The sequence below is a fragment of the Heterocephalus glaber genome, unplaced genomic scaffold, assembly GCF_053883595.1.
Source record: "Heterocephalus glaber isolate CG9 unplaced genomic scaffold, H.glaber_assembly_v1.0 deba00000331, whole genome shotgun sequence".
Lineage (NCBI taxonomy): Eukaryota > Metazoa > Chordata > Mammalia > Rodentia > Bathyergidae > Heterocephalus > Heterocephalus glaber.
Genome location: NW_028258142.1, coordinates 48,515,304 through 48,541,154, shown reverse-complemented (window position 1 = coordinate 48,541,154; position 25,851 = coordinate 48,515,304). Strand labels below are relative to the sequence as shown.

General features: G+C 43.8%; 1 protein-coding gene and 1 pseudogene across 9 annotated transcripts in view; both read right to left on the bottom strand.

The window, feature by feature from the left end:
* The window catches only part of Garem1 (GRB2 associated regulator of MAPK1 subtype 1), a 227,351-nt gene that overhangs the window by 6,163 nt on the left and 195,337 nt on the right, over positions 1 to 25,851 (bottom strand). For all 9 annotated transcript variants that reach the window (XM_004853105.4, XM_004853104.4, XM_087193667.1 and 6 more), the window contains 2 exons: positions 14,365 to 15,537; positions 454 to 620 (listed from right to left, as the gene is read on the bottom strand). In XM_004853105.4, the coding sequence (XP_004853162.2) occupies positions 454 to 620; positions 14,365 to 15,537 (1,340 nt within the window). The remainder of the gene's footprint in view (positions 1 to 453; positions 621 to 14,364; positions 15,538 to 25,851) is intronic.
* Positions 15,544 to 24,374, bottom strand: LOC147830131 (tyrosine-protein phosphatase non-receptor type 9 pseudogene; annotated as a pseudogene).

Below are 25,851 nucleotides of genomic sequence, written 5' to 3'. Positions count from 1 at the left end.
CTCGAAGCACGCAGGAAGGCTCCAGACAGGAGGGGATGATGGGATGACGGGATGACTGCCTGCCTACCTGCCAGTGACAGCCAAGAGGGGTTCCTGACAGGGCGGAAATGCAGAGCAGAGTCGAGGGAGCCCTTCCAGGAAAGGTCCTGGTGGAGGTGCTGTCTGCTTATGTCAAAGTCAAAGTGGAAAGAACTAGATGCCGGCTTGTGAGAACAGTGGGCCTGGGTCACTGAATTTCTCACTGACCCCCGAGACATCTTTTTTTCCCAAGACTTTGCTCTTCCATCCAAGGTCAAACCCAATGGGAGCGCTGCCATGTTCTTCCAGCAAAAATGATTTTAAAAGATAAAAGCCATTTCTTTTCCCACCACCCTGCCTAGGTGATGCTCCCAAGGGCCCGAGAACTGGCTGATAAGAAGACGAGGTGGCGGAGGGCCTGGCAGTAAGACTTACATGTTGTGCAGCCCTGAAGAATAGTAGGACAAGGTGGGGCTGGGAGAGCGAGTCTGTGGCCGCGCTGGCTTGACTGTGCGAGGAGGGATGGAGGGACTTGTGGACAAAGGCTTTGCGCTTCGGGGTGGAACAGGTGGGGCGTTCAGGAGCCGGCATTCTTCCCTGACCTGGCGCAGAAAAGAACACTCCAGGTTAGCAGCAGACTGACAAGGCCCCTGCGGGCCAGCTCCATCCTGCAGGGTCAAGCAACTACTGTTAAAGAATAGCAGCAGGGGTGTGAGCAAAGGGAGGAGAAGATGGGAGCAAACAAGAAAGATGGTAGACAGAGAGGCTGCTAGGGATCAGATGAGACGCCTGTCACATAGTTGCTGGGAACAGACATATTGAAAGAAACTGCCTGGCAAGTGTCAGTTGCCTGGAAATATAGCAAGTCATGTGCAATATGGCAAGCAAAAGAACTTGTGCAGTGTGAGGGTGTACAGAACAGACGTACTGAGGACGGAAGGTAATCAGGATGCTGACAGAGGGTTATACTCTCCTGATACGTTTTATTTACCCACTCTTTTAATGGGGTTTAGTTTGACTCCAACTGGGAATGGTACTTTCTCCAGGCTTAATGGTCCTTCTAAAGTTATGTTTGGGGCTCCTCCAACATACATGTGCACATGAATCACCTGAAGAGCTTGTTAAAATTCAGATTCTAATACTGGAGACCTAGGGCAGGGCCTGAGAACCTACATTTGTCATGAACTCCCAGGTATAATGCATGCTGCTAGACCAGGGACCACACTTTGAGCAACAGGGTTGCAGAGGAAGCAGCGAGGCAGCTCTCCAATTCTAAAATGCAAGACTTTTAATAAGAGCTGCCTCTGCCTCTCACTCTCAGATTGGAGAGGATATCAGTAACCCGTCATGTCTGTGGTCAGCAAGTCTGTCTGTCCTTACCCCTGGCTTGCTTGCCAGCCCCGGCAGGCATTTACAAACACAATTCTTAACCAAAGCAGTGGTCATTTGGCATGTAATTCCCCATATCAGGCAGCAGGGGGCAGTTTACACCCGGTTCTGCTAGCCCACCCTAAACTTCAGAGGTAAAAACAGCCAATCCGGACTGACCCTGCCTGCTTTCAGGCCATATTCTCATCAAAATGTTCCCCTTTGCTTTCAACTCCTTTCTGTCCAAGCAGCTGTGGGGCCATAAAGACAAGTGCAGCAAGCTCCCATTAGCTTTGGTGTGGAGTTTGCTGAAGACAAAACCAAATGGGCGCAAATAATTACATCGCATCTTCCACCTCCTACAGTGACTACAGTAGGCCTCCAATTGGCATCCCAGGCCTGATTCTCTTGCAAAGAAAACCAGCCACGAAGGAAAGACCTGTGACCATGAACAAATCTTGATGGTAAGTGAAATGGAAGCTATTTGAAGTCACATCTGCTGCTTTTCTTCCTGGAACCGGGAATCGCTGCTCCTATCTGCAGGACCCACACCCTATCACTGAAGGTTTTTCACCCACAGAAGCTCTTTAAGCTAAAATACAATAGCAAGAGTAGCACATTGCTTCCCCAGTAGCTACACGCTTCCCCTTCCAAAGAAAACTTGGAAGGCAATGAGATTACGATGATGAGAGAAGACTGCTCAGCTCTGGCACCATTTCAGGATCTTCCTAAGCCTAAGATGAGAACCAACTAGAACACGGAAAGTCTGGTGGGGTTCACCTCTGGGTTTCCTGGGGGCATCCTGTCATCTTCCTTCTCTCTGGTTTAGAGACCCATACATTAGCTGGCTGTGTTTCTTTTCTTTCTCAGGGACTATCTATAGAATCTAGGATAGATGGGTATGATTTTATCACAGGAGTCCTTGGTTCAGTAATGCTTAAAGTAATAGCAATCACAGAAAGTGTAAGTCAGTTAATTTTTTAATTTAAAAAGCAAGAGTGGAGCATGAGGAAAACACGGTTCATGTTGAATTCAATTTAGAATTTTCTAAAGTTTGGAATCAGTCATTAAATATGACACCTCATTAGGGACTGCTTACCTGAGATGTCAATTGTAATGTGCTGTGGCATCAACTATAACATGCACTTAGTTTATGATAATTGGCTGACCATAATGTTGTAACTCAGAAAAGAAGCCACTTGCATTTGAGGGTGACCTAAGGAAATAAGGAAGTCTTCTCTTTCCCTTCTTATAATCAACCCCAGCCACCCAATGTCACTTAGAGCTCTCTGCCACCTCCTTCATAACCAGGTGGTCTCAAAGGGCTCCCTATTGGTTTCCCACCGTGTGCAGTGGAGGCAGTGAACAGAAGCATGTGTGGAGGCAGGACATGGTGAGGAGACATCTATGCTAAATGGGGGTGTTTATGGTTAAACATCCAAACAGAACTTCAGACGCAGGCAGTTTGGGGGTGGCCACGTGGTTCCTGAAAGGAGTTTGTGGGTAATTATGAATTCAAAGTGAAAAAAGCAGGCTTATTTGAAACTCACCTTGGAAAAACAGTACTTTAAAAAAAGGCAACTTTAAAGGGATCTCATCTATGACAAGAATTTCAGGGGTCATTCTGGTGGAGGTACAAAATAAGTGGCTTGTGTTTTCCCAAGAGGCGGGAAGGGGGCCCTCACGGGGTGAGTGTGGCAGACAACCCACAAACACCTCAACATGGCTTTGGTACTTTGAACTTGGTGCGGCAGATGTGGTTGTTCCAGCGAAGTCGTATTTCACACCATTTTATAGGAAGAATTATATGCTTTGGTGGGACGTATACATTTTGGGATTCAGAAGTTATAAACAGTGAGGGTTTATTGTGCCATCTTACTTAGGGTCTCTTACACCCTTAGAACAATAATAATTCTATTTTTCTTTGCTCTTGATTTGATTCCACATGGGACATTTACATCTAAGAGGAAAATAGCTATTCTGTAAATGAATTTTATCTGATAATAAAAGGCAATTTACAAGACTGAATGGCCAATCACCCTATTTCCAGTTTTCTCTCATATTCAATTTCACTTTTAAGTGCTACATTTTCAGCACATTCCTTCTAAAAGCCTCAGCATGTGGCTTTCATCATGTTATTTCCCATCTCCAGCAGGCCCTCACGATTACTGGACGAGGGCCAGCCTCTTCTGCCATCTACCCAAGCCCCTCCGCAGTCTGGCTGTAACCCATCTTCTAGCTGTTTCTCCCCCTACTCCTCCAAGAGAACATGAGACCTGAGTGGTGTGCTCAGGCTCACCTCAACACACCTTGCGCTTTCTGGCCGCTTTCTCTGCTTTAGCTGCTATGCTCAACCCACCTAAACACCCATTCCTACTGGCCAGCCTCAGCGTGGCATACCATCTGGGACCATCGCCGCAGCTACCAGGACTGAGGCCTGCACTGAACTTGGCTGAAATGCTGCTATGGTTAATTACTCCCCATGTACATTTAATTAGCTTAAGAGCTAAACTGGCAGGAACTGCTATCGCTGTTCTGAGAATGGCAGAATTTGGGGACCTTCACCTCCAGCTCAAGTAAGTCATACAGAATGCTAGACAGAGGTCAACACACTAATTTTTTCTCCAAAAAATACAACATAAAGACATTTTTATTGTTAAACATATACCATACAATGCCTCTTATATTTTTCTGTGGAAATTGATACTGCCAAATGGCCTGGACTGGGTGTTAGTTTCTGTTGACACCCATGTTCACTGACAACCTTGGGGACAAAAAGGAGCCAGCCAACTTGGCCCATGGGCCACCGTCGACTGCATCTCCACCACCACAATTTGGTACAGTATTAGAGTGACAATGGCAATGACTGCACTCTTAAACTTGGAAATGTGGCTTTAACTGTCAGCATCTCCTAGAGTCATTGCTATTCCAAAATGAGGATTTAATGGACTGTTTTGTGCCTGGCAGACTAGAACCTCAGTGGCAACCACTGGAGGGAGAGGTGCTTGCACTTTCAGGTATAACCCTTGCACACCAGCGCTAAGCGCGGGGCTGGCACTGTGTTGAGGTGGGTGTTGCCATCTGTGAGATTGTGGGTGACCTTTGCCCATCTTTAGGCAGCATCTGGCTATGAGTAGGCTGGGTGTTACCGAAGCTTCTGGCACCAAAGTCCTGTCCAAGACAGGGTCAAGGAGCAAAACTGGCAGCTTGGTGGGTGGACTTGCGGCTGTACCCAGAAGTTTGCTTCATGAGCCAGTCCCTGGTCTCAAGCTTTTCTCTGCAGCTGTCACACGTTCACCCTCGCTCATTCACAGAAGTCCTTCCCTCTTCTAAAATGTCAGTTACCTAATTCTTATCAAATATATGGCACCACTACCCTGGTGCTGATAACATTCTCTTTGGTATTCACATAGCAGACTGCTAACCTAGAGCTAAATATAAAGTTAATTTATCCAAATGTAGAAATACTGAGTTCTGTTCATCTTGACTCTGTAAGGCATATTCCTAGGGCGCATATGCACGCACGTGCCATTTAACACAAAGAGTGGAGGTTGACATAAACTGCAGAAGGTGGCTGAGCCAGGTAGAAAGAGCTTGGACTGGAGCCACCATCTACTTTCACTGTCTCCAAGAGTCTGAAGACTCAACCATCACTTTTTCTCTTCTTACACACTAAATTGATTGCATTTTACAACTTATTTGTCCAAATATATGTTGAATGCCTAGTGTATGTTCATTGAGCGTGTGTTTAATATGTCAGAATGAGTACTCATGGAGTTAGTTATGAAGGAGGGACACAAATGTAATTAAGATAAAATTGTTAAGTGCAATTATAGAAAAGTGTGCAAGAGTTTGTGGGAGCCCCATGAATTCACTCAAGGTAGCGGGGAAGAATAAAATCATAGGAAACTTTACCAAGAATCTTGACAAAGAAGGGTTATGCAAAAGGCACTGAGGACATGAACAAACAGAATGATGCTTGCTCGGGTCTGGAAGCCTAAGTAATGAGAAAAATGCTGAAAGCATTTAGCAAACAGAAACTCAGAACAGGGATTGGGAGAAATGAAGGAGTTCAGTTTAGCAAACACTGTCTGAGCTTGATTTTTGTGCCAGTAGGTAGAGCTTGAAGTTATGGCGGCATTGAGATCTCATATGAGAAGCAAAGAAGGTTGAACCCCCACAGGGAGGGCAGAAGAGGAGAAAAACAAGTGACCACATCTTACTGCTCACAGAGCAGGGCCATGACCACATGGAGTTAAGGGAGCCAAAGGAGGGAGGACTGCAGAACAGCAGTGTGAAGATGGAGCAGGTCAGTGAGCCTTGAAAAGGGCTGCAAGAGGGGCACGGGAGCTGACAGGTAGCAGGACACTGGCGAGCTTAGAGAACGAGGCTTGAGGCACAGGTTGGGGGCTAGTCAGCAGGTTCTAGAGAGCGAAAGCTACAACGAGAGGTGAGACCACTCAGTAAGGCAGGTCACTCTTTTCTGGGACTGGCTAGAAGGGAAAGGATGGAAGCAGCGGTTGGAAAGGATGGAAGCAGTGATTAGAAAGGATGCTGGGTTGAAAAAAGCCTGCTTACTCAAAAAATCATTTTTACTTTGGAATAAACTTGAAAAGAGTGCCTGGGGGTGTAGTCACACACTTTCATGGGACCCTGTGCTCAACTCCATTTAAGAGGACGGATGAGAGACACACACCCGGTTCCCACTGCACTCTGCCTCTGTCATGCCAGCACTGGGCACGGAAAGCTAGAAAGCTAACAGTAGCTTTTCATCCAACAGTAAACAAAAAGATGCAGTGCACCCAAGAGAACTGACAACTGCAGAGAGCGTCCGGTTTCTGAGTGAGGAGGGTCAACAGGAAGTCAAGCCTGACTCCGATTCTTGGTTAAAACCAAACACATCATGGAACGGGACTACTTTCTTGGCATTCAGAAGACTGCGAAAAAGTTTACCTGGGTTTCCCGCCTCCAGGAACAGGCACCTACTCTACCCTTCCCCCTCTTCTCCATCAAGTCTCTTCTGTTGGGAGGGGCTCGGGCAAAGGGTAAGGGACCAATAATCTAAGAAAAATGGATTTAACATAGCCACATGTTAAAAACAACGCATGAGCGGGGTATGGTGGTGCACGCAATCTCAGCACTCGGGAGGCTGAGGCAGGAGGATCGCCTCGAGTTTGAGGCCAGCTGAGGCAACCCAGAAACAAGGCCAGCCTGAACTACACAGTGAGACCCTGTCTCAAAAAAAAAATGCATGAGAATTTTTCTTTTTTGCAGTAATGGGCACTGAACCCAGGTCTCATGCATGCTAAACAAACATTCTATGGAGCTACACCTTCAGCCCATTCATTCATTTGTCCATTCACTTAGGTTATACAAGCTGGCCTCGAACTTTGGATCTTTCTTCCTCAGCCTCCCAAGCAGCTGGAATTACAGATGTGTACCACCACACCCAGTAATAATTTGTTAATGGCACTAACTGCATTCACTACTGCCTGACTGGAAAACAGGTTAGGAAAAGCAGGTGTTTGCAGAACAAAATTCAGACACTTGTCGTTGGTGTATTTTACCTGTGAACTGATTTGTTACATATCTCTGACATTTCTGGTTTATTTCAAACCCACACCAGTGTCTGTGAAATAGTATAGTGTGAGTGGGTTTTTTGGGGTATGACAATATATCTTGAAGCCTGTATTTCCTGGCATTCCGGAACTCCTTACTTCTTTTACAGGGAAGAAACAACACTTTCACACTCTTCATAACTGAGCAATGAGACAGCTTAAGAAGAGTAAACAGAACACTGCACTATGACACATTCTTTGTCCAACAGACTTTAGATATCCTTTTGGGAAAAGAAATCAATTTCCTTGTTCAACTCTTATATAGAATCTGGAGACACCCGCTGATGGGGTCATACACTTCCCTAAAGTTTAGTCTAAATCAAATCTGGTGCACACACCTGGGAGTGCAGTATCTCCTGCCTCAAAGATCATACTGATTGGAACTATGAAGAGTCACTAAAAAGATTTTGGAATACTTAGTTGGGGTGAGGATCATTTTGTTTCTTTATTGACAATGACTCACAAAGTTTATATGGTATATGTGAGCTTGAATTGAAATTGGACTCACCTTTATTATGAGTTTTCTTCTCTAAAAAGTCAAAATCATGATGATGTTAGCAATGCAAAGAAAGTAATTTTGTAACCACGCTTCCTTGGACTTTGTAACTTGGTCTTCTCAGCATGCTCTCTGCCCTATATTTTACATTTCTTCCCACACTCCCACTCCCAGATAACAAAATCATTACAGGCTTAAGAAATCTTATTTATAAAGAGGCTTTTATACAAAGAGTTCATAACCCTGTCACACAGCCATCAGTGGATATTTTCAGCCAAACAGAAATTAAAATCTACAATAAAAAAGTGTCAATAAATGAAACTCTATTTGAAAATTACTTCATAAGACCAAGTGTAATTTATAGTCAAAATTCTGACTGTTAAATGGGTTTCTTTCTCTTTTTTTTTTCATTCTAGTTTTAAACATTGATACTAAGGACCTAAGATAGACCTTTCTCTGAAAAGGCTTCCAATATTCAAGCCTCAGGCGAGGGAGACTGGGGGAGGGAGAAGGCGGGCACTTGCTCAGTGGTGGCAAGAAGGGCAAATGGCTGTGAAAAGAAGGACTTGTTTAAATCCTGGGCACTACCATGGACTCAGGAGGAAGGATATGCCCTGGGGCCCAGAATAAAGACCTTCTCTAGTAAAGAATATAATGCACGACAGTACAGAACCTTTCTAGTAGAAAATAGGATTTTATACAAATGGTACGTCAGAGTGCAGATCTGAAACAAGATGTAGCCAACATAGTATTGTAATTATCCTTCTTAACATTCTAGTCAATGAAATTTCCAATGGACATAGGAAAAAAAAAGACTTGGCTAAGAAGGCTTCATTTATAAAAACAGCCTACACAATATGGAAGGCAATTAGTTTTCAAGTTCCCAAAACACAATAATAATTTAGTCCTTATTTCAGTGAACAAATGGGAAGGTAGGTATAGCTTGTTTACAGAGTACTTCTACAAAGTTGCAATTAAAATTAATTATATGTCAAATGCCCTAAGAGACCACATTAATTAGTGGACTCTTGAGTGAATGCTTTTGTAGAGCCAGTTATTTTGAGAAGTGGATGATGGTTTCCCTACGTCCTTATTGTATGTGATGCTAAGGACAGAACCCAGAGTCTCACATGCTAGGCAAGCACTATACCACTGAGCTACATCCCAGTTTCTGCTTCCCTATTAATACTTTCAGCACCTCAACTTGAACATTAATACATCAGATTTATTTAAGAAAGCCTGCCTCATAATGCATTTTCTATTTTTTTTTTTTTTTTGGTACCTGGGATCAAACTTGGGTCCTTGTGCTTACGAAGCAGGCAGCGAAACCACTGAGCTAAATCCCCAGCCCAGAATTTTCTAATATTAATATTTTGATAGAGGGAGAAAAGCCCAAAGACAATATGAAATAAAAATTCAGAATAGAATCAATTTTCATAGCCATTTCCTTCGGTTTATAAACAAACATTTTCACAGAACTTTCTTGATTTAAGCAGTCATGACGTGAAGCCCTAACTCTCTTGGGTGGACCTGTCCAGGGTTACAACATCTCCGGCACCAAGGCCTGGCCTCCTGATGTCCAAGGGCGGAGATATCTATCCCTATTAAAGCAACTTCTCAGCTTTAACACTGCTACACAGGTTTGCCGGGAAAGTTAGTTCCTTGATGAAGCCTCACAGCCATGGGCAGCGTTCACAGGCACTCTGCAGTTCTTCAAACCCAGTAGTTCCTTTCTGACTTATGATGATTACAAAGTTTATGACGCCTCCACAGTGAGATAACTGTAACATGACACTTACCCTATCAACGAAACATTTTGGAAGTTCAACTCCAACAATGTTCCATTTAAAAAATCAATTATGTTTTTGTGAAATCTAGCAAAGATGAAAGGACCACACATAGTGTGACACAAGTGGGGATGTGAGGACTCGTGGGCTGTGCGGTATAAGCGCTGCCTCTGCTGATCGCTGTGGAGGTGGACACGGTCCGTCTCCGACAGCCTCCTGACTCTCAGGGCCACATGACTTCCTCTCTCCCTTAGTCAAGGAAGCCGAGGGAAAAAACCCTCTAAAAATTACTCTTTGGCTTTAATATAGGAATCCATCCTGTATTAAATTACTGCTACTCTTTATTCTGAATGCTTACCAAGTGGCAGGGAAAAGCGCCAAGTACTTTGTATAATGCAATGAAAAATTATTATCCCCACAGGAACTGACTCAGGGAAGCTAAATATTGTGCTCAAGGTATGAAGCGACTAAGTGATAGGGTGAGGATTCTAACCTAGGTGTGGCTCTCTGAGGCAATGCCACTATGGGGCTCTAAAGATCCTCTGGTAGTGTGGCAGGCCTCTTCTCTCAACGCAATTCCACTGGGAGGGGGATGAAGATTCCCAGGATGCTTCATCTTCTTCCATTTTCCCACCAATTGTTCAGCCTGTCCGAGGCAGATTCAAACACTTCAACTTAGAGCTGAATCAGTGTTTCCATGCACCTACTGGACTAGTCCCAGGCAGTCTGGCACCAAATTCATTCTTTAAATCTAATTTTTCTCAAACACCAAAAAACACCGTGCTTCATTAAAGGGATTTTATTTGGATGAACTTTCAGCCTCATCATGATGAATACATGCTACCGAATGCTCAGTCCCTACACTGTTTCTCATAAGCCTCAGGGGCATCCTTGTCTAACACAAAGGTTAACACATTCATCAATTCTGCAGTATAGTGGTTCACAACTTGGAGCTCCTTTTATAATTTTCTTTGCACCAACCTCAGAGATTACTGCCATGTCAACCAAGACTGAATACATTTTTTCCTACTACTGAAGACAGATGGAAGACATTGATCCCTGGGGTGTGGGGTCCCCAGGTAGGATACCACTGCCCAAATAACTTTAGAAGAGTTGTGACCTACAGTTTCAATAACCACGTATAATTCACTGTATAAACCAGAGTAATTTCATTTATAGAGTTTTATGCAATATAAAGTGTTTCCATCACTGCTCGACAAAATCACATTATCCTAGAGAGAGACAGCTCTTGAAGACTGTCAGTTGCAGGGTGTATCTGGGTAAATATTTTAGACATACCAGTCAGTACTCATACTGAGATGGTGAATAGAGGCCTACAATGTTATAAAATGGAGCATGTGTTTAGAATAAGTGCCTAGATCAATAAAGATAATCCATTTCCAAGGGACTGTCAGGTCTCCCTGGTATGGGGGCCTCTTGCAAAATCTTAAAGTGACAATGCCACTCTCAGTGAGCTGGGCATGCTCCTCAGCTTGGGCTCCACTGCCAACAGCAGCTGTGTCCTTTCTACCTCTGCAATCAGCAACAGTTTGCTTTTTCCTGAGACATTCTCATTAGGAAGAGAATGGCTTCTCATATTCCAGAGAGGTGAGTGACAGTGCTTTGTTTAAAAAAGTATTAAATGCAAAGTATATGAACACAGTGAATCAACAGAGGTAACTCCATCCCTCTGCTGCTGAGGACTGTGTGGGTCCCATAGCCCAGGCTTGTCAGGTAGGATGTGGGCAGGCAAGTGCTTTCAATTGTCACCTCAGTGCTGCCAGGGACACAACATAATGTGAGAAGCAGCACGTAGGATCATTCAAGGGGAAGATTTATTCTAACTTTCATGGAAGGAAACAAACACCATCAAAATCTGCTGGAGAGAGGGCATAAACATGACACAACTTAGGACAAAGGAGCTGAAAGTGAAGCATAAAAGAATTAAAAGAAAAGGAAGAGGCCAACATGCACTGTGATGCAGCTACTGCACCTCCAGGCCTTCACATGGCTGGGTAAGGGAATGGTCCCTTTACCCAGAGCCAGCTTCGCTTTCCTGACTGTGAAAGACACCTTCTCTATGACGCCTCCATCATGCCAGCACCTTCATTTCCTAAGGACCTGTGAGAGCTGTCATCTTCCCGTATAGTGTCCCTTCGGCTTCCCTGGACAGCTCAGCATCATCTTTTACTGTCCAGTGGGTTGGCTGTCGGACATATGGCCCATCTCTCTCCCAGGACTCCCTCCGCTCTAACTAGCAAGGCACAACTTTTATTTCATTCTGTGGAGGCGCTTTAATTTATGCTCCATTAAAGCTCCCTCTTGAAAATTATAAGCCGAAGCCACATCTAACAATTATGACATTCTTTGGATCCCACACACATCCTAAAAGTGGAAAATTCATTTCATGGTCATAGAACCAATGAGAAATGGCTTCATTAAAAATGCTTCAATTTTTCTTTAAAAGTAAATTAAATGATTTCAGGTGTTTGTAAAAAATCTTTATGTTTATAGCATTTTATAAACACTGGGCATGCTCTGAAAAGATTCTCTTACATCCTAAGAAATTACAGCTTAGACTGGAGGCCAAAAAACGTTTTTTTTTCCTATGAAATTTGCTTTTGGTTTCAAATTGAACTCTAGTGTTTTTCTTTTAGTACCAAGGTTAGGCTCAGACTTCTTAATATTTATGTTTTTAGTCATCTTTCATCATCCATAGAAAAAACAAGTGATGATGGTTCCCTACCTCTAGACTTGGCTACATAAGTGACCCTGGTGTGACCACGGTGGATAAATACATCAGTTAGTCAACAAACACGAGATCCACAACATGCGAGGCGGGAACAAAATTCAACAGGAAAAGCTCATGGAGTCGTGTTCCCAAAAAAGATCAAGGCCTCAACCTTCAAGCAATATCAGAGATGAGTGCTGATGTCATTAAAGGGGCTTACAGTGCTTGCTGGGAAGGCTGTCTGCTTACTTTTTACCTGTAGTCTGGAAGCCTCTGACATGTATATAAGGACCAAGGACTTTGATTCCACCACGAACTCCCCAAATATTCCACGGCCTTATCGAATACAGGGATCTCTGCTCTGGCGCCCTAAGGTCCCTGGAAGACCCTGTAAGGAGCTCAGGAAAGTCCAGAACTGTGGTCTCAGGGCAGCCAGAGGTGGATCCTCTGCTGGGAAAGCTTTGCAGCAATGAGGGCTCTTCAAGGGCAGCAGAGCAGGGCCCGACAATCCAAGCTGTCCAGGGGCTGGGTCTGGCCTTTCAGCCCCTGCTGCCTTGCATGCACCCTGTCCAGCCCTACCCAGCTGACCCAACAGAACCTGTTTTTCCCTATGGTGCTTATGTGACCCCAGTTCTTGCTCTTTTGCTCATGCTTCACCTGGAATGGTCTTTGCTCTCATCTCTCCACTCTTCCTAGTCAGCTATATTCTCTAAACTCATTTAAAATGTGATAATCTCCAGGAAGGCTTCTGGAGATTAACTAGAAGTTTCTTTCTCCTCAGAATTCCTGCACACACTGTATTACTTTTTCTTTCTTTTTGTCCTGGGGATTGGACCTAGTGCATGATGCTTGCTAGATAGAAGCTCAACTGTGAAGGTACATCCTCAGCTTTAGTTTTTGAGACAGGGTCTTGCTCAGTTGCCCAAGCTTGCTTCATACTTGCAATCTTCCTGCTTTAGGCTCCTATGTAACCAGAATTACAGGTATGTGCCATGGCTCCTGGCTGCTTATCACCTTTTAAGCTTTATAGCAGTCTTTTCATCTGTAACCTTTCCCATGGAAGGTACTAGGACCCAGAAACCCCATCTTACTGATGGTTGTCTTTCTAGCATTTAGTCCAGTAAAGCCTTGGTTTTGAAACTGCGTTTTGCACAGCCTCAGGGTTCCAGAGAGGTGTCCTGAGACCATTGGTTGGGAGAAGAAAGTAGCCAGGGGCACCTGCTGCAACCTGTGCTCTGGGCAGGTGGATTTTGATTCTAATTCTTCTCATATATTGTGACTCATGTAAGATTTTTAAAAAAGGATTTTGTTAGATAGAAAAAGGAAACCACCGTAATAGATATTGTCAAATATATGAACAGAATTACATCTATCTGTCTTCAGATATAATGAAATTTCATGATCAAAAATGAGCAGCAAAGGTTCAGAGTGGCCGCCAATCAAAGAACATGGAAAAGACAGAGGTTTTCTGGTCAGAGTCCAGCACTTGCTCCACCACTGACCTAGTTCTCCCATCACTGTACTGATCTTTTTGCACTAAACTTTGAGAGAAGCCCCGTCAAGCTCTGACTGCATTATGTTTAAGGTGTTTAGAACCCCTGGTACCCAGTTCTGGGGTGCACAGCCACGCTTCTTCAGGGACACAGGACAGAGCTACAGTGATGCCTCCTGGTGCCCTCTGCTGCCCTCCCACCCTCAGTATTTCTACTACAGATGTGCCTGCTACACTCTGCTGTAAACAGCGTGACTCGCCACTGGTGCTCAGGCTAAGACTCTAGTCTTCCTTGGTCGCACTGTTCCTTCCCTTCTCATGTCCACTTCATCAGTGAACACTACTTCTGACCAGATTCCAAAGCAGCTCACCTCTCGCTGCCGCCCACTGCTACCAGCTGCTACGGTCCAGGCACTGCTATCTCTTACCTCGGTCACCCTAACTGCCTCTCACCTGGCCTCCCGGCTTCTGCTCTCTCTTCCTTATAATCCATTTTCTAGGCAGTGGCCAAAGTTAGGTTTAAATGCATCTTGTCAAAAACTCTTGAAGAGTCCCCCCCCCCGCCCGGTACCGGGGATCAAACTCAGGACCTTGTGCTTGTGAGGCAGGCCTGGTGCCACTGAGCTACATCCCCGGCCCCTCTTGAAGAGTTTTTCATCCAACAGAAAGTATAACACTCCCTTCTGACTGGGGAAATGAGCTAACCAGCATCTGTGTTCCACACTAGAGTAAATCAACCTGTGCATTCTGATAGCCTCCAGTCGGGATGTTTTCCTTTCTGTACAAAATTGATGAGCACATGAGAAGCAGAGACAGAAAGGTCGGGACACCACTGAGACACGGAAGCGACTTACAGCTTCAGATTTGGGAGGCACTGGAGGCGGAGGTAGGGCAATTTCTGAAGACTTCATTGTGGCTCCCGGAGTCCCAGGGACAGGAAGAGGCGAAGTTGCACATTTGGAGCGGACAGAGCCTCTCAAGGGGTCACATCTGCTCTTCTCGCTCAGTGAGTGGGTGAGAGGCTGGCAGCTGGGCTTGCCTTCCTCCAGCCACAGTTCCTCATAAGGAAGTTCGGACTTCCCTGGGACGCCCGCTGACTCTTCACCAGCTTCCGGGAAAAGGTAGTCGCTCCCACTGTCACCAGAGTCCTGATAGGGCAGGATGTCATGAGGAAAGGGAGCCCACTCTCCTCCCAGGTCCCTGCAGCCGTGGAGGTTCACCTCGCTGTTACCATGGAGATTGTTGCCATATACACAGACGGAGAGCCGGTGGAAGGACTGGGTGAGCTCATCGCGGGCGTAGCTCAGGGAATTGGGCATGTGGTTGTGGCCAGAGCACCGGCTCTTTTTGGGGCTTTTGCAGTCCTCATTCCAGTCCGTTTTCACATCGCGGACAGCCCGGGAATACTCGTCAATGTCAAACTGTTCTTGGCAGATACCCAGCCAGTGATGGACCAGGGTTTCAGGCCACACCTCTCCCTTGACCAGGTGTTCCGGGAGGCTGAACTTGGGGACAGTCAAGTGCAAAGGGAAGTGCATGGGGAGGATCTTGTTGTTCCGCAGCACACAGCAAACCACCACTGTCTTGGTCTGGATGTTCACAAACTTGTAGCGGTGGCCCTCTCGGATAAAGTGGAGGTCGTACGGGTTTCTGGGTGGAGGGCTGGGCACAGTCACGTTCACAGGCAGCCTGGTTTTCTCCACGATATTGCGGATGGTGTGCTCACCCTCCTGCATCTGGAGCTCCAGGGGACTCCGCGTACTAAATCTGCCCTTGCACTGGAATGGAAGGCTGATGCTTTCGTTGGTCCGGTGATTCATGCAAATGAGGCATGGCATTTTGCCTTTTCCCAGCTTGCTGATCGAATTGAGTTTCCCAATCTTTTTGAAGATTGTGTTGAGCCGGGACTTTTCCTTGAAAGTCTTTGCATATAGGATTTCCGCCTGTCCCATTAGGGTGAGCTCATCCCCGGTGCACAGGGTTATGTTGTAAACCTCCGTGTCTTCATTGCATTCACCAGAAGCAACCTGCAATGTGGTAAGTCAGATTTCAGGTTAGTTTCCTTTAGTCTGTTCCCAGGAATCAGGACAGAATTTTCTATCATGACACAGAAAAATGCTGTGCTTTTTTCAAATATTAAATTGATACTTATTTTTTAAATAATATTTATTTGGTTAATAATAACCATTTTTTGTCTAGAATAATACCAGTTTAGACTCCTAAAAATACCTTTAACTCTCTTACACATGCAGAATAATCTATCATTTAGAGAATTATACTGGAACATTAACATTATCAGTTATAAATAATGCTTTAATGAACAGCACTGTAAAAATTTTTATCAAGTTTTTTGCTTTAGAAATTTCCTAGTTTTACACAATTTTTACAATTTCTAATTGAGAAAAAGGTTTAAAAAAATTTTGTTGCTGCACTGAGGATCCTTTCACGGGGCGTGGTGGCACAGGCCTGTCATCCCAGCACTCAGGGGGCTGAGGTAGGAGGATCACAAGTTCGAGGCCAGTGTGGGCTACATAGTGAGTTCAAGGACAGCCTGAACTGCATAGTGAGACTCTGTCACAAAAAACCAAAAGCCAAAACAACAACAACAAAAAACTAGGGCCTCACAAATGCCAGAGAAGCACTCTACTACTGAGTTAATTCTCAGTCTTTGAAATATTTTATTTCTCCATTTAGGAAATCTTATTATACAAACTATCCATGTTCATTGGAAGACATATTAGAAAATACAAATACAAAAGGAAAAATTCAATATATCTTACCACTATGTATAATTTGTCAAAAATTTTATATAAATAGAAAAAAGAAATAGTACCTATCAACCTTAAAGACACATAAATACAATTCTGTTAGTTCAGTTTCTATTTTAATTATCCATTTTCTTCTGTATGTATACCTTATCAGTTATAATGCTAAACTAATGTATTCATTATACATTGATGTACCTTAATTTATTTTGAGCAGTTCCTTACTGTTAGATAGATGGGTTTTTCCAATGCTTAACAATTGTAAGTAGCACTGCAACAAACATCTTGCCAGCTCAATTATTTCCATAGGACAAAAGAAGTAGAAGTGCCTGGACTAAAGTATGTACATATTTGAAATACATAATATGTATTGTCCATTGCATTTCATCAATGTTGTACTTACTTTACCTCTATCACTTTATGCAATTATCTGTCATCCTCTACCCATGCTGAATAAGTTAATTTCATGTTTACTAACACAAAAGGTAAAGCCTGCATTTTGAATTTATTTGTTCATGTTTTAGTCTAAATATCTTTATTTGTATACTATATTGACTTTTTGGTATTTATTTATCTGGCTATTTAGATCTCTTCTTATTGGTTACTTTTTACATAAGGGAACTGTCATTTACATTATATACTTTTAAATTTGTTGCTTGAATTTCAATTTTATAGCTTCCTGAAATACTTTCTTTTATTCAATGGAGTCAATATTTTCAGAATTTTCCTTTGTGATTTCATTCTTAGGTGCTATGCTTCTAGTAGAGATGATCTAGTGCAGCATTCTGAGCCAGGGGTGATTTTACCCCAAAGATACAACTGGCAGTGTCCGGAGACATTTGAGTGCCACAGCTGAGAGAGCTGCAGCTTGTGTTTCCTGGAGAGAGGCCAGGGTTGTTGCTAAATATGCACAATATATAGGACAGTGCCCAGAGCAGAGAATTATGCAGTCTAAAATTTCATTAGTGCTGAAGTTGAGAAATGCCGAAACAATCACCAATACTTCTTTTCGTTTTTTGAGGGTTTTGTGTATTAATTGTTCACTATTAAGCTTATTTAATGAATTTTCTTTGGTGGATAACTTAAAGTAGGGATCTAATTTTATTTTTAAAGTTAACTGTCTATCAAACTTCTTAACTGTCCCTTTTACCATTGATTTGAAGACCCACTTTAAATGTATACTAAATTCATACAACACATACATTTAAATGTTTACATTATTACTTGTATCTATTTAGAGGCCACTTATCTAGTGAGCTATTTTCTCATACTGTTTAAATTTCCATATCTTTATCATGAATGTTCATATCTGACAACAAAAGCTTATTTGTGGCTATTCTGACTGAAAGTTAATTTTGGATGACAAGAAACAAGAGAAGTCAAAATCAGATGATAAACTGATAGAAAATATTTGCGAAATATATCATTTATAAACAGGTAATGTCCTTAATCTATAAGAAACTAAAAACCAAAAAATGCTGCATGCAAAAAAAAATTGGCACAGAACTTTAAAGCTAATTCATTAAATATGTGCAGTGGCTTTCAAACCTATGAAAAGATGTTCAACTTTTCTCATAACAAGAAAAATGTAAATTAAAATTATGCCATGATACCACTTTTCATCTGCCATTCTGTTTTTTTTTTTTTGGTACTGGGGATCGAACTCGGAACCTTGTGCTTTCGAGGCAGGCGGCAGAACCACTGAGCTAAATCCCCAGCCCTGCCATTCTGATAAAGCTCAAAAGCCTGGCCCTGCTCTCAGCTGGGGAGGCTGTGGGGTTACAGGAACTCCTGTCCCGGGCTGGTGAGAAAGCATCATGATAAATCCCTGTGGTGGGGAACTTGGCAGTAACAAACCTACCAACTACCTAGACATTCATCCCTCTGTCCAGCAATCCTACTTCTAGGAATTAACCTTGAAGACAACCTGCCAGCAATAAAAAAACAAAAAACAAAAAACATACACATACAGGGTTATTTATCGAAGCATTTTTTGTCCTTGCAAAAATGCTGGAATTGATGTAAGTGCCCAAACATAGGTGACTGACTGAATAAACTAAGGCACACCCACATAATGGTACCATGGAAAACAAAGAATAAAGATAATGACTCCAATGAATTGACATGAAGCAACTTACAGGACATATTAAGTGAAAAAAAGCAAAATGCAAAAGATGCTTATTTATGACATTTTTGTCTGAACAAAAGGGAAAATTAGTATACATATTTTCTTATTTTTGTAAAACAAAACACAGGAAATGGAAACCAGAAAACAGTGAACCTGGTTAGTTATAGGCAGTGATCTGGTAGGAAGGAGGTGGGAAGGGCAGGGAGAAAGTGAGCCCTCTCTGAGTCCACCCTGCTACAGAGCTGTGATTGTTAGGATGCATGCTAACTCTCTGCATGGTCAAAAATGAACAAGAATGCAAAAGCTGCAGATGGAAATGTGAACCCAACTGTATTTCAAACAAAATAACCACTTGGTGAACAGAGGCAGAGAAGCAACCCAGTATACCCGGAATGCTGCTCTTGGTTCTGTGCTGCCTGTCTAGAGGACTACCGTTGACTGTATAATGCTGGCAAGGGGGCAAAAACACCAATAAACATTCTGCTCCTTTTAGTAAATTTGTTTGGGGATATGGGTAGAGAAATTGTGAGTCAACTTTATGCATAGTATAGGACTGAATGAGTAAATGTGTCGATGTTTTGGAAGTTGCAGACTTCGTTGTGGAAGGAGAGACTAATATGGAATAGGAAAGGCAGGCAAGAACCCCTTGAGGACTGGTTTGGAACTGGACTATCAGTATTAACTTGCAATTTTCAGAAACTACACACACGTATGCAATTCAAATACACACATCTTGGCTTTTTTCTTTTGATGCAACTAGAAGCTAAGCCTTCTATTGTCCCAAACTATTCCTCACTGAAAGAAATTGAGGCATCTTGAAGAAATGACTGATTCCAGCAGTAATGTAGGAGTGGTACAAGATGAGTTTGGAACATTTTGTTGTGCCAGAAAGTAAAGTGCTTGTGAGATGATGAGATACATAAAAAGAACAAAGGAGCCAGCCTGAATTGGCTCGCACTGGCAAAATCTGGGAAAATTTGAGCATCACAATAAATACACCATAGTGAATTATCATCTACTAAATAAAATAGGAATGTTTATATCTGATAGCAATACAGATGAATAAATGAAAAAATTAACGGGGAAAAAAGCCAACAAATGTGCAGATTGGGAGGATTAGACAATAAAAATGTGCAAATATCATAGTCAGGACTGATTTTAAATTTACAGAAGGTTGATTAAGATGTAAGTTACGAGGGACCGGGATTTAGCTCAGTGGCACTGCACCTGCCTCACAAGCACAAGGTCCTGATTTCGATCCCCAGTACCAAAAAACAAAACAAAACAAAACAAAACCCAACAAAAAAAGGACACAAGTTATGTACATGATCTTCCTCCAGAATGCTTATGAACTGCAAGGAGGTAAAAGTAAATTATCTACTAAAGCAAGCAGACAGCACCTTGACTGGGTGACCAAATCTAATCCCATCGAAGACAGGTACATGTCAACACCATGTCCGTGAGATGCCCTTGACCTCATTATGTTTCCATTCCAGGCAAAACTGTATTACCAGAATGGAATCAGAGGAGATAGCAGACAAACCCAAGCTGAGAAATATTCTAATAAACATCTGCTCTATGTTTATATATAACACATATATGCATATATATCACATATATATTTCATATACATACATTTATATATTACATATATATATTTTTGGGGTCAGTATTGGAAAGTGAATTCAGGGTCTTTGCACCGAGCTACATCTTCACCTGTTTAACTTTTAAAAACTTTTTTTGAGACAGGCTCTCACTAAATTGTTCAGGCTGGACTGGAACTTGCAATCCTCCTGTCTCAGCCTCCTAGATTGCTAGGATTATGGGTATGCACTCAGCTAACATATATTCTTTTGATCATGGTATATTTATATGTAAATACAAAACTATCACTGTAAGATACTGAATATGAACATTACAATTATTACTGAATCTGACTTAGTCCATCGATGTTAAATACAAAATGAAATGATTGTAAAAAATAATATACATATTCAAAGAGCTTATTACAGTATGGAATTACTGAGGTCTGATCAGCTGCCAACCTCATCTTCTACAGTGGGAGAAAAAGATTTGGGGGTCTTGGGGACCCTCTTGGGAGTATAGAATACTGGGGACTCTTGATCCCATCCCTGCACATCGGCTGGGGGATTGGGAGCAGGCAGGGACAGATGGGTGACGGGACAGTGATTGGGAGGATCACCTCCCCACCCCCACCCGGGTGTTATGCTTGTTATTGGCACAGAGTCCACCCAGTTGGAGCTCTAGGACCTGGCAGATGGCAGAGAGGAAGAGATGGGTGTCTCAGTAAACAGGGCATAGGAAAGGAACCTCCAGCAGAGGCAAAGGGGGCCTGCTTGTCCCCTGGAAGGGATTCTATGATGAGTTTCTCCCTTGCCCCCTGCTCCCCTCCTTTCCTGCTGAGACTTCGTACCAATTGCTCTTGGCTCTGCCTGCTCAGTGAGTTCATCTCTGCCTCATCCTCCATCCCTAGGGTGAGACAGAAAAGGCAGGGCCTGGTATCACAGTGGAGGTCTGTTCCGCAAATGAGCAGAGTAAACAGAGAAAAGCTGTTAGATATGGGGCACCAATGCTGAGCTACATCACTGTCACCACACACCAGCATTCTTGGTTCCAGTGGGCAGAATCTGGAGGGGAGAAGTCATCACTTGAGGATGAGGGCCTGGGTGGGAGCAGGGAGGATAGGTGTGTGTGTCCCCACCCCAGCCAGTCCAGGTAAACTGAACTGCAAGAGAGTCCCAGGAACGTATACAGAGAGATGTGTGTGTATATGTATTTATAGAATACGACTATATTATCACATACAATATATATTATATACACACGTACATGTGGACCCAGACATAGAAGTGCACATATGCACACGCACACATGCATGGAAGGACAGAGGAGACCAGACTACATGCCCTATGTATAAACATGCTTGGCACTCAGGCAATCTCTGGAATATGTATTTTGGTCAAGCTCTCTGGGCAGGAAGGTGAATGAACACTCACAAACCTTCCCACCAACAAAGGTGGGGAGACAGGGGAAGAATGACGTCAGGAGGGGGAGGAGGTCCCTACCCCTTGCCTCAGGGCCCTGGCAAATATCAATAGCCACAATTTGGTTTTAATAAGGCACAGTTCGATAGCAGGTGCTAGGAGTCAAGAACACATCACTGCTGGCCCTTTTTAGTGGCAACCCCACCACATCGATCTGGTTGAAGGGAGAGGCTGTCCTGTGTGCACTTGGGTGCCAGGAGCCATGGAAGAGGCTGATCATGGCTTTGACAGAACCGATGGCAACCTGGAGGCTCAGTGGTGTCCAGGATGATCTAAGGGAGGTGGCCAGCAGGCAGGACACTGTGGGGCAGTTACTGACCCTCCATGGCCAGCTGGTTATGGCCAGAGGGTACCATGCCCTCCTTTTCCGCAAACTCCAGGATGGCCTTGTAGCAGAAATAGTACTGCTCAGGTGTCTGGATGCTGAAGGCCCTCTGGGTCAGCATGCGTGTCACTGTCTGGAACACCTTGAGGGTGCCAAGCTCCTCCAGCTGTGCCAGGCAGATGTCCAGTGAGCAGAAGGTACCTGTCCGGCCAATGCCTGTGCTGCAGTGGACTACATTGGGTGGCTGCTCAGGGCATTGCCCCTTGGAGCGGACGCCCATGCTGCTGATGGCCAGGCTCTGCTGGTTCCTGACAGCCCTCAGGAAGTCAATGAGCGACGCCACTGAGGAAGGGACACCATAGTCTGGCCAGCTCAGGAATTGGAAGTGGGTCACCTGGTGTTTCTCTCGCTCCTCAGTATTGTGAATTTCAAGCGTTGTTTTCTTATAATGGCTCATGTTCTCCACACTCAGGTTGGTCACTGTGAGGAAGCCAAATCTGATCTGAGTGTCCTTTTCTAAAGGCCAGTACTGGCCACACTTCCTCCTGCCACCTTCCTCAAAGCGGGTGGTCATGACAGTCACCAAGACCTTCTGTTCCCACACCATGAGCCAGAAATCGTGATAGGTGTTTTCCAATGGGCCCTGGGTGCCGATGTAAGCATTCTTCTGCTTGTAGCCATCCATGAAGCTGGCATTGATTTAATCTGTCTGAGTGTGGCCACTTTGTTTTGTTAGCTTCACTCGAGTTTGGTCCAGGCAGGGGACATCCCCATAGCAGTTCTTCTGCAGGTTTCCTGAAGACATGGAACAGTGGAAAGTGCCAACGGGATTCTCCCGACAAATGTCTTCATACTCCTCATAAATCCCCCGCTTCTGCTTGGTGTTAACATAGTCCACTAGCTCGTGGATGGTCATGGTGTGGGGACCTGGAATATGTACCGAGTCCCAGCCTAAGGGAGGAGGGAAGGAGGACAAGATGATCTCATCGAAGGGATCTGCGTGGCCATTCACCTGGGGCAGGAATTGGAAGTTCCATGTGGCGAGGTCGATCCTGACGTACTCACCCGGATTTTCTGGAAGGCACTCCCTGGGCAAGTGCTGAGTAACCTCAGATGTCTTTAATATCTGAATCCTCTCTCGCACTTTGTCCTTCAGGAGGAGACTGATGATGGAGTAGGGCACTCGGAACCAGACGGGAGCACCCACAATCAGCACCTTTTTCAAGTGGACCGGAAACGCTCCCTTCAGCAAGTTGAGGACTTTCTTGCCAAGATCCAGCTCAAAGGTGGCATAATTAGAACCACACATGTCATAGATAAACACCAGGCCATTCCTCTGAGTCTCAAAGCTATCAAGAGCTCTGTCCAGCAAGTAAAACAGCGCCTGGAGGACCATGTGTTGGGCCGACTTGTGGGGATGGTGCAGCCTGGCAGTGAAGAGGGCGCTGGAGGCTCCTGTGGGATCCCGCACGTTCAGGATGGTGAACTTCCCGCTAAGGATCTCGGAGCGGAGAGGTTCCTCATGAGGTTTCAGCTTCACGATGCCTTCCTTCCTTCGCGTCTCCCTGTACGAGTGGAACAGCTCGATGTCCCGGAGCACATCAAACTTCCTGGCCATGAGGAACTTGACGGCCACATTCCAAGAGAGTGGGGAAACGTTGTTCTGAACGGTCCACTTGTTAATCTCTTCAAGAAACTGCTTGGTGGCCTGCTCCTCCTCTGGGCTCAGCTCAGGCGCCAGGCTGGGCCGGGGCGCGGCCGCGGGCTCCATCCCGCCACGGGCACAGCACCTGAGGGCCACAGCCCGACCCTCAGCGCCCCGCAGTGCGCGTGCATGGCCGCCCCGCCTGTGCTCCTCGCGCTGGGCCGGCCGCTCCCGACCGCTGCTCCGCGGCTCTTCAGGGCCCGCCGGACCGCTAACCTATATTCTTTTTTTTTTTTTTTTGTATTAAATTCTTTTATTGGTACATTGCAGGTATACAACACAATTACATTTCTCATTGGGAATTGTACCTTTACATAATGCATCTTGGTTCTTATTTTTTCCCCATTCCTAGCCCTCCCTTCATGCCCTCCACCCTTCCCTATTTCCAAAGACTTTATTTCCATTTTTTCCATTTCTCATCATTTTTTTCTTTCCCTTCTTTCCTTTCTCCTGTGCCTCCGACTACCCCTACCCCTTTGGACCTTTTCTTCCTATTTTACATTATCGATTATTCATTCTAATCATTGGTACATTTTAGGTATACAACATAATGACATTCATCATTGGAAATTTGCACCTTTACATAGTCTCTCTTGGTTCTTGTTTTTCACCCTTGCCCAGCCTTCCCTTCAACCCCTCCAGTCCTCCCTATTTACAAAAATTTTGTTCCTATTTTTCCATTTTCTCATATGAATCCCATTCCCTTCTATCCTTTCCCTTAGCCCTCCCACTTCCTTCCCCTTTGCCCCTTTTCTTCCTATTTCACATGACCTATTATACATTTAGTCCTTATTTACACTTTCAGTTTCTCACACCAGAGAAACTATTCAGTATTTACACATCTGTGTCCTATTTATTTCACTTAAGAGTATTGCCTCAATGTGCATCCACTTAGCTATAAATGTCTCTAATTTCTCATTTTTTATGGCTGAGTAGTACTCCATTTTATAAAAAAACCACATTTTCTTTATCCAGTCTCCAGTTGATGGGCATTTGGGCTTTTTCCAAGTTTTAGCTATTACAAACTGTGCTGCTATGAACATGGGTGCACATATATCACTGTGGTATGATTCTTTTAATTCTTTGGGGAAGATCCCCAGCAGGGGAATAGCGGGGTCAAATGGGATTTCCAGTCCTAGTTCTTTGAGGTATCTCCATACTTATTTCCACAGTGCTTGCACCAGTCTACACTCCCACCAGCAGTGGAGCAGGTTTCCTCTTTCCCCACAGCCCCACCAGCATTTGTTATTGGTTGATTTCATGATAGCAGCCATTCTTTCTGGAGTGAAGTGGAATCTCAGTGTTGTTTTCATTTGCATCTCTCGAATGACCAGGAAAAATTGGGCTTCAACTTGCCAAAGATTAAAACTAGACCTGTATCTCTCACCATGCACTAAACTAAAATCAAAATGGATTAAAGATCTAAATATTAAAATAGAAACTCTGAACCAGTTGGAACAGAGATTAGATAGAACCCTTGAAGACATCGGTGTAGGAAAAGATTTTATGAACAAAACCTCAGTTGCCCGTGAACTAGCACAAACAATCAACAAATGGGATCTCTTCTTATTAAAAAGCTTCTGCACAGCAAGAGAAACCACCAGCAGTGTGAAGAGACAACCCACAATGTGGGAAAAAATCTTCACCTGCTCTTCCTCAAGGTCTACTATCTCGAATCTATAAAGAACTTAAAAAGATCAGACCTCCCAAATTTAAAGACCCAATCCAAAAATGGGCATCTGAAATGAACAGACATTTCTCAAAGAAGTAGAAATAGCAAATAAATACATGAAAAAATGTTCAACATCACTGGTCATTCGAGAGATAACCTATATTCTTAACAAAACATTCATGCCATGAAACCGAAGGAAAAGCCGAAGTATTGTTTCAGATTAAAGTGAAGTAAAGGGAAATGAAAAGTAAGTGCAATAAAGTATCCTTTTGGGACAACTGGCAAATCTGAAACAAAGCCCATAAATACAAGTTGCCTCCACTGTTGACTTTCCTGAACATGTTGTGTATTGTGTTTACTTTAGAAAATATACTTATTCTTAAGTAAAATACACTGATGCATTAAGGGATAAAGGGCATAATGCATGCAATTCACTCAAAAGTGATTCAGAAAAGATGTTACATTACACATATGTACAGTGTGTAAGTGTGAGTACGTGTGTAGGTATAAGATGATAAAACAAATATGGCCAAAGGTAAAAGCTGGTGAATCTGGCTAAATTGTTTAGAGAATCTGCACAGTATTCCTGCAGTAATTCTTTAAGACTAAAATTAGTTAAAAATAGAAAGCAAAGGAAGACATTGAAAGTTTCAGATATTTTGCCTGGTTAATCTTCTAGAT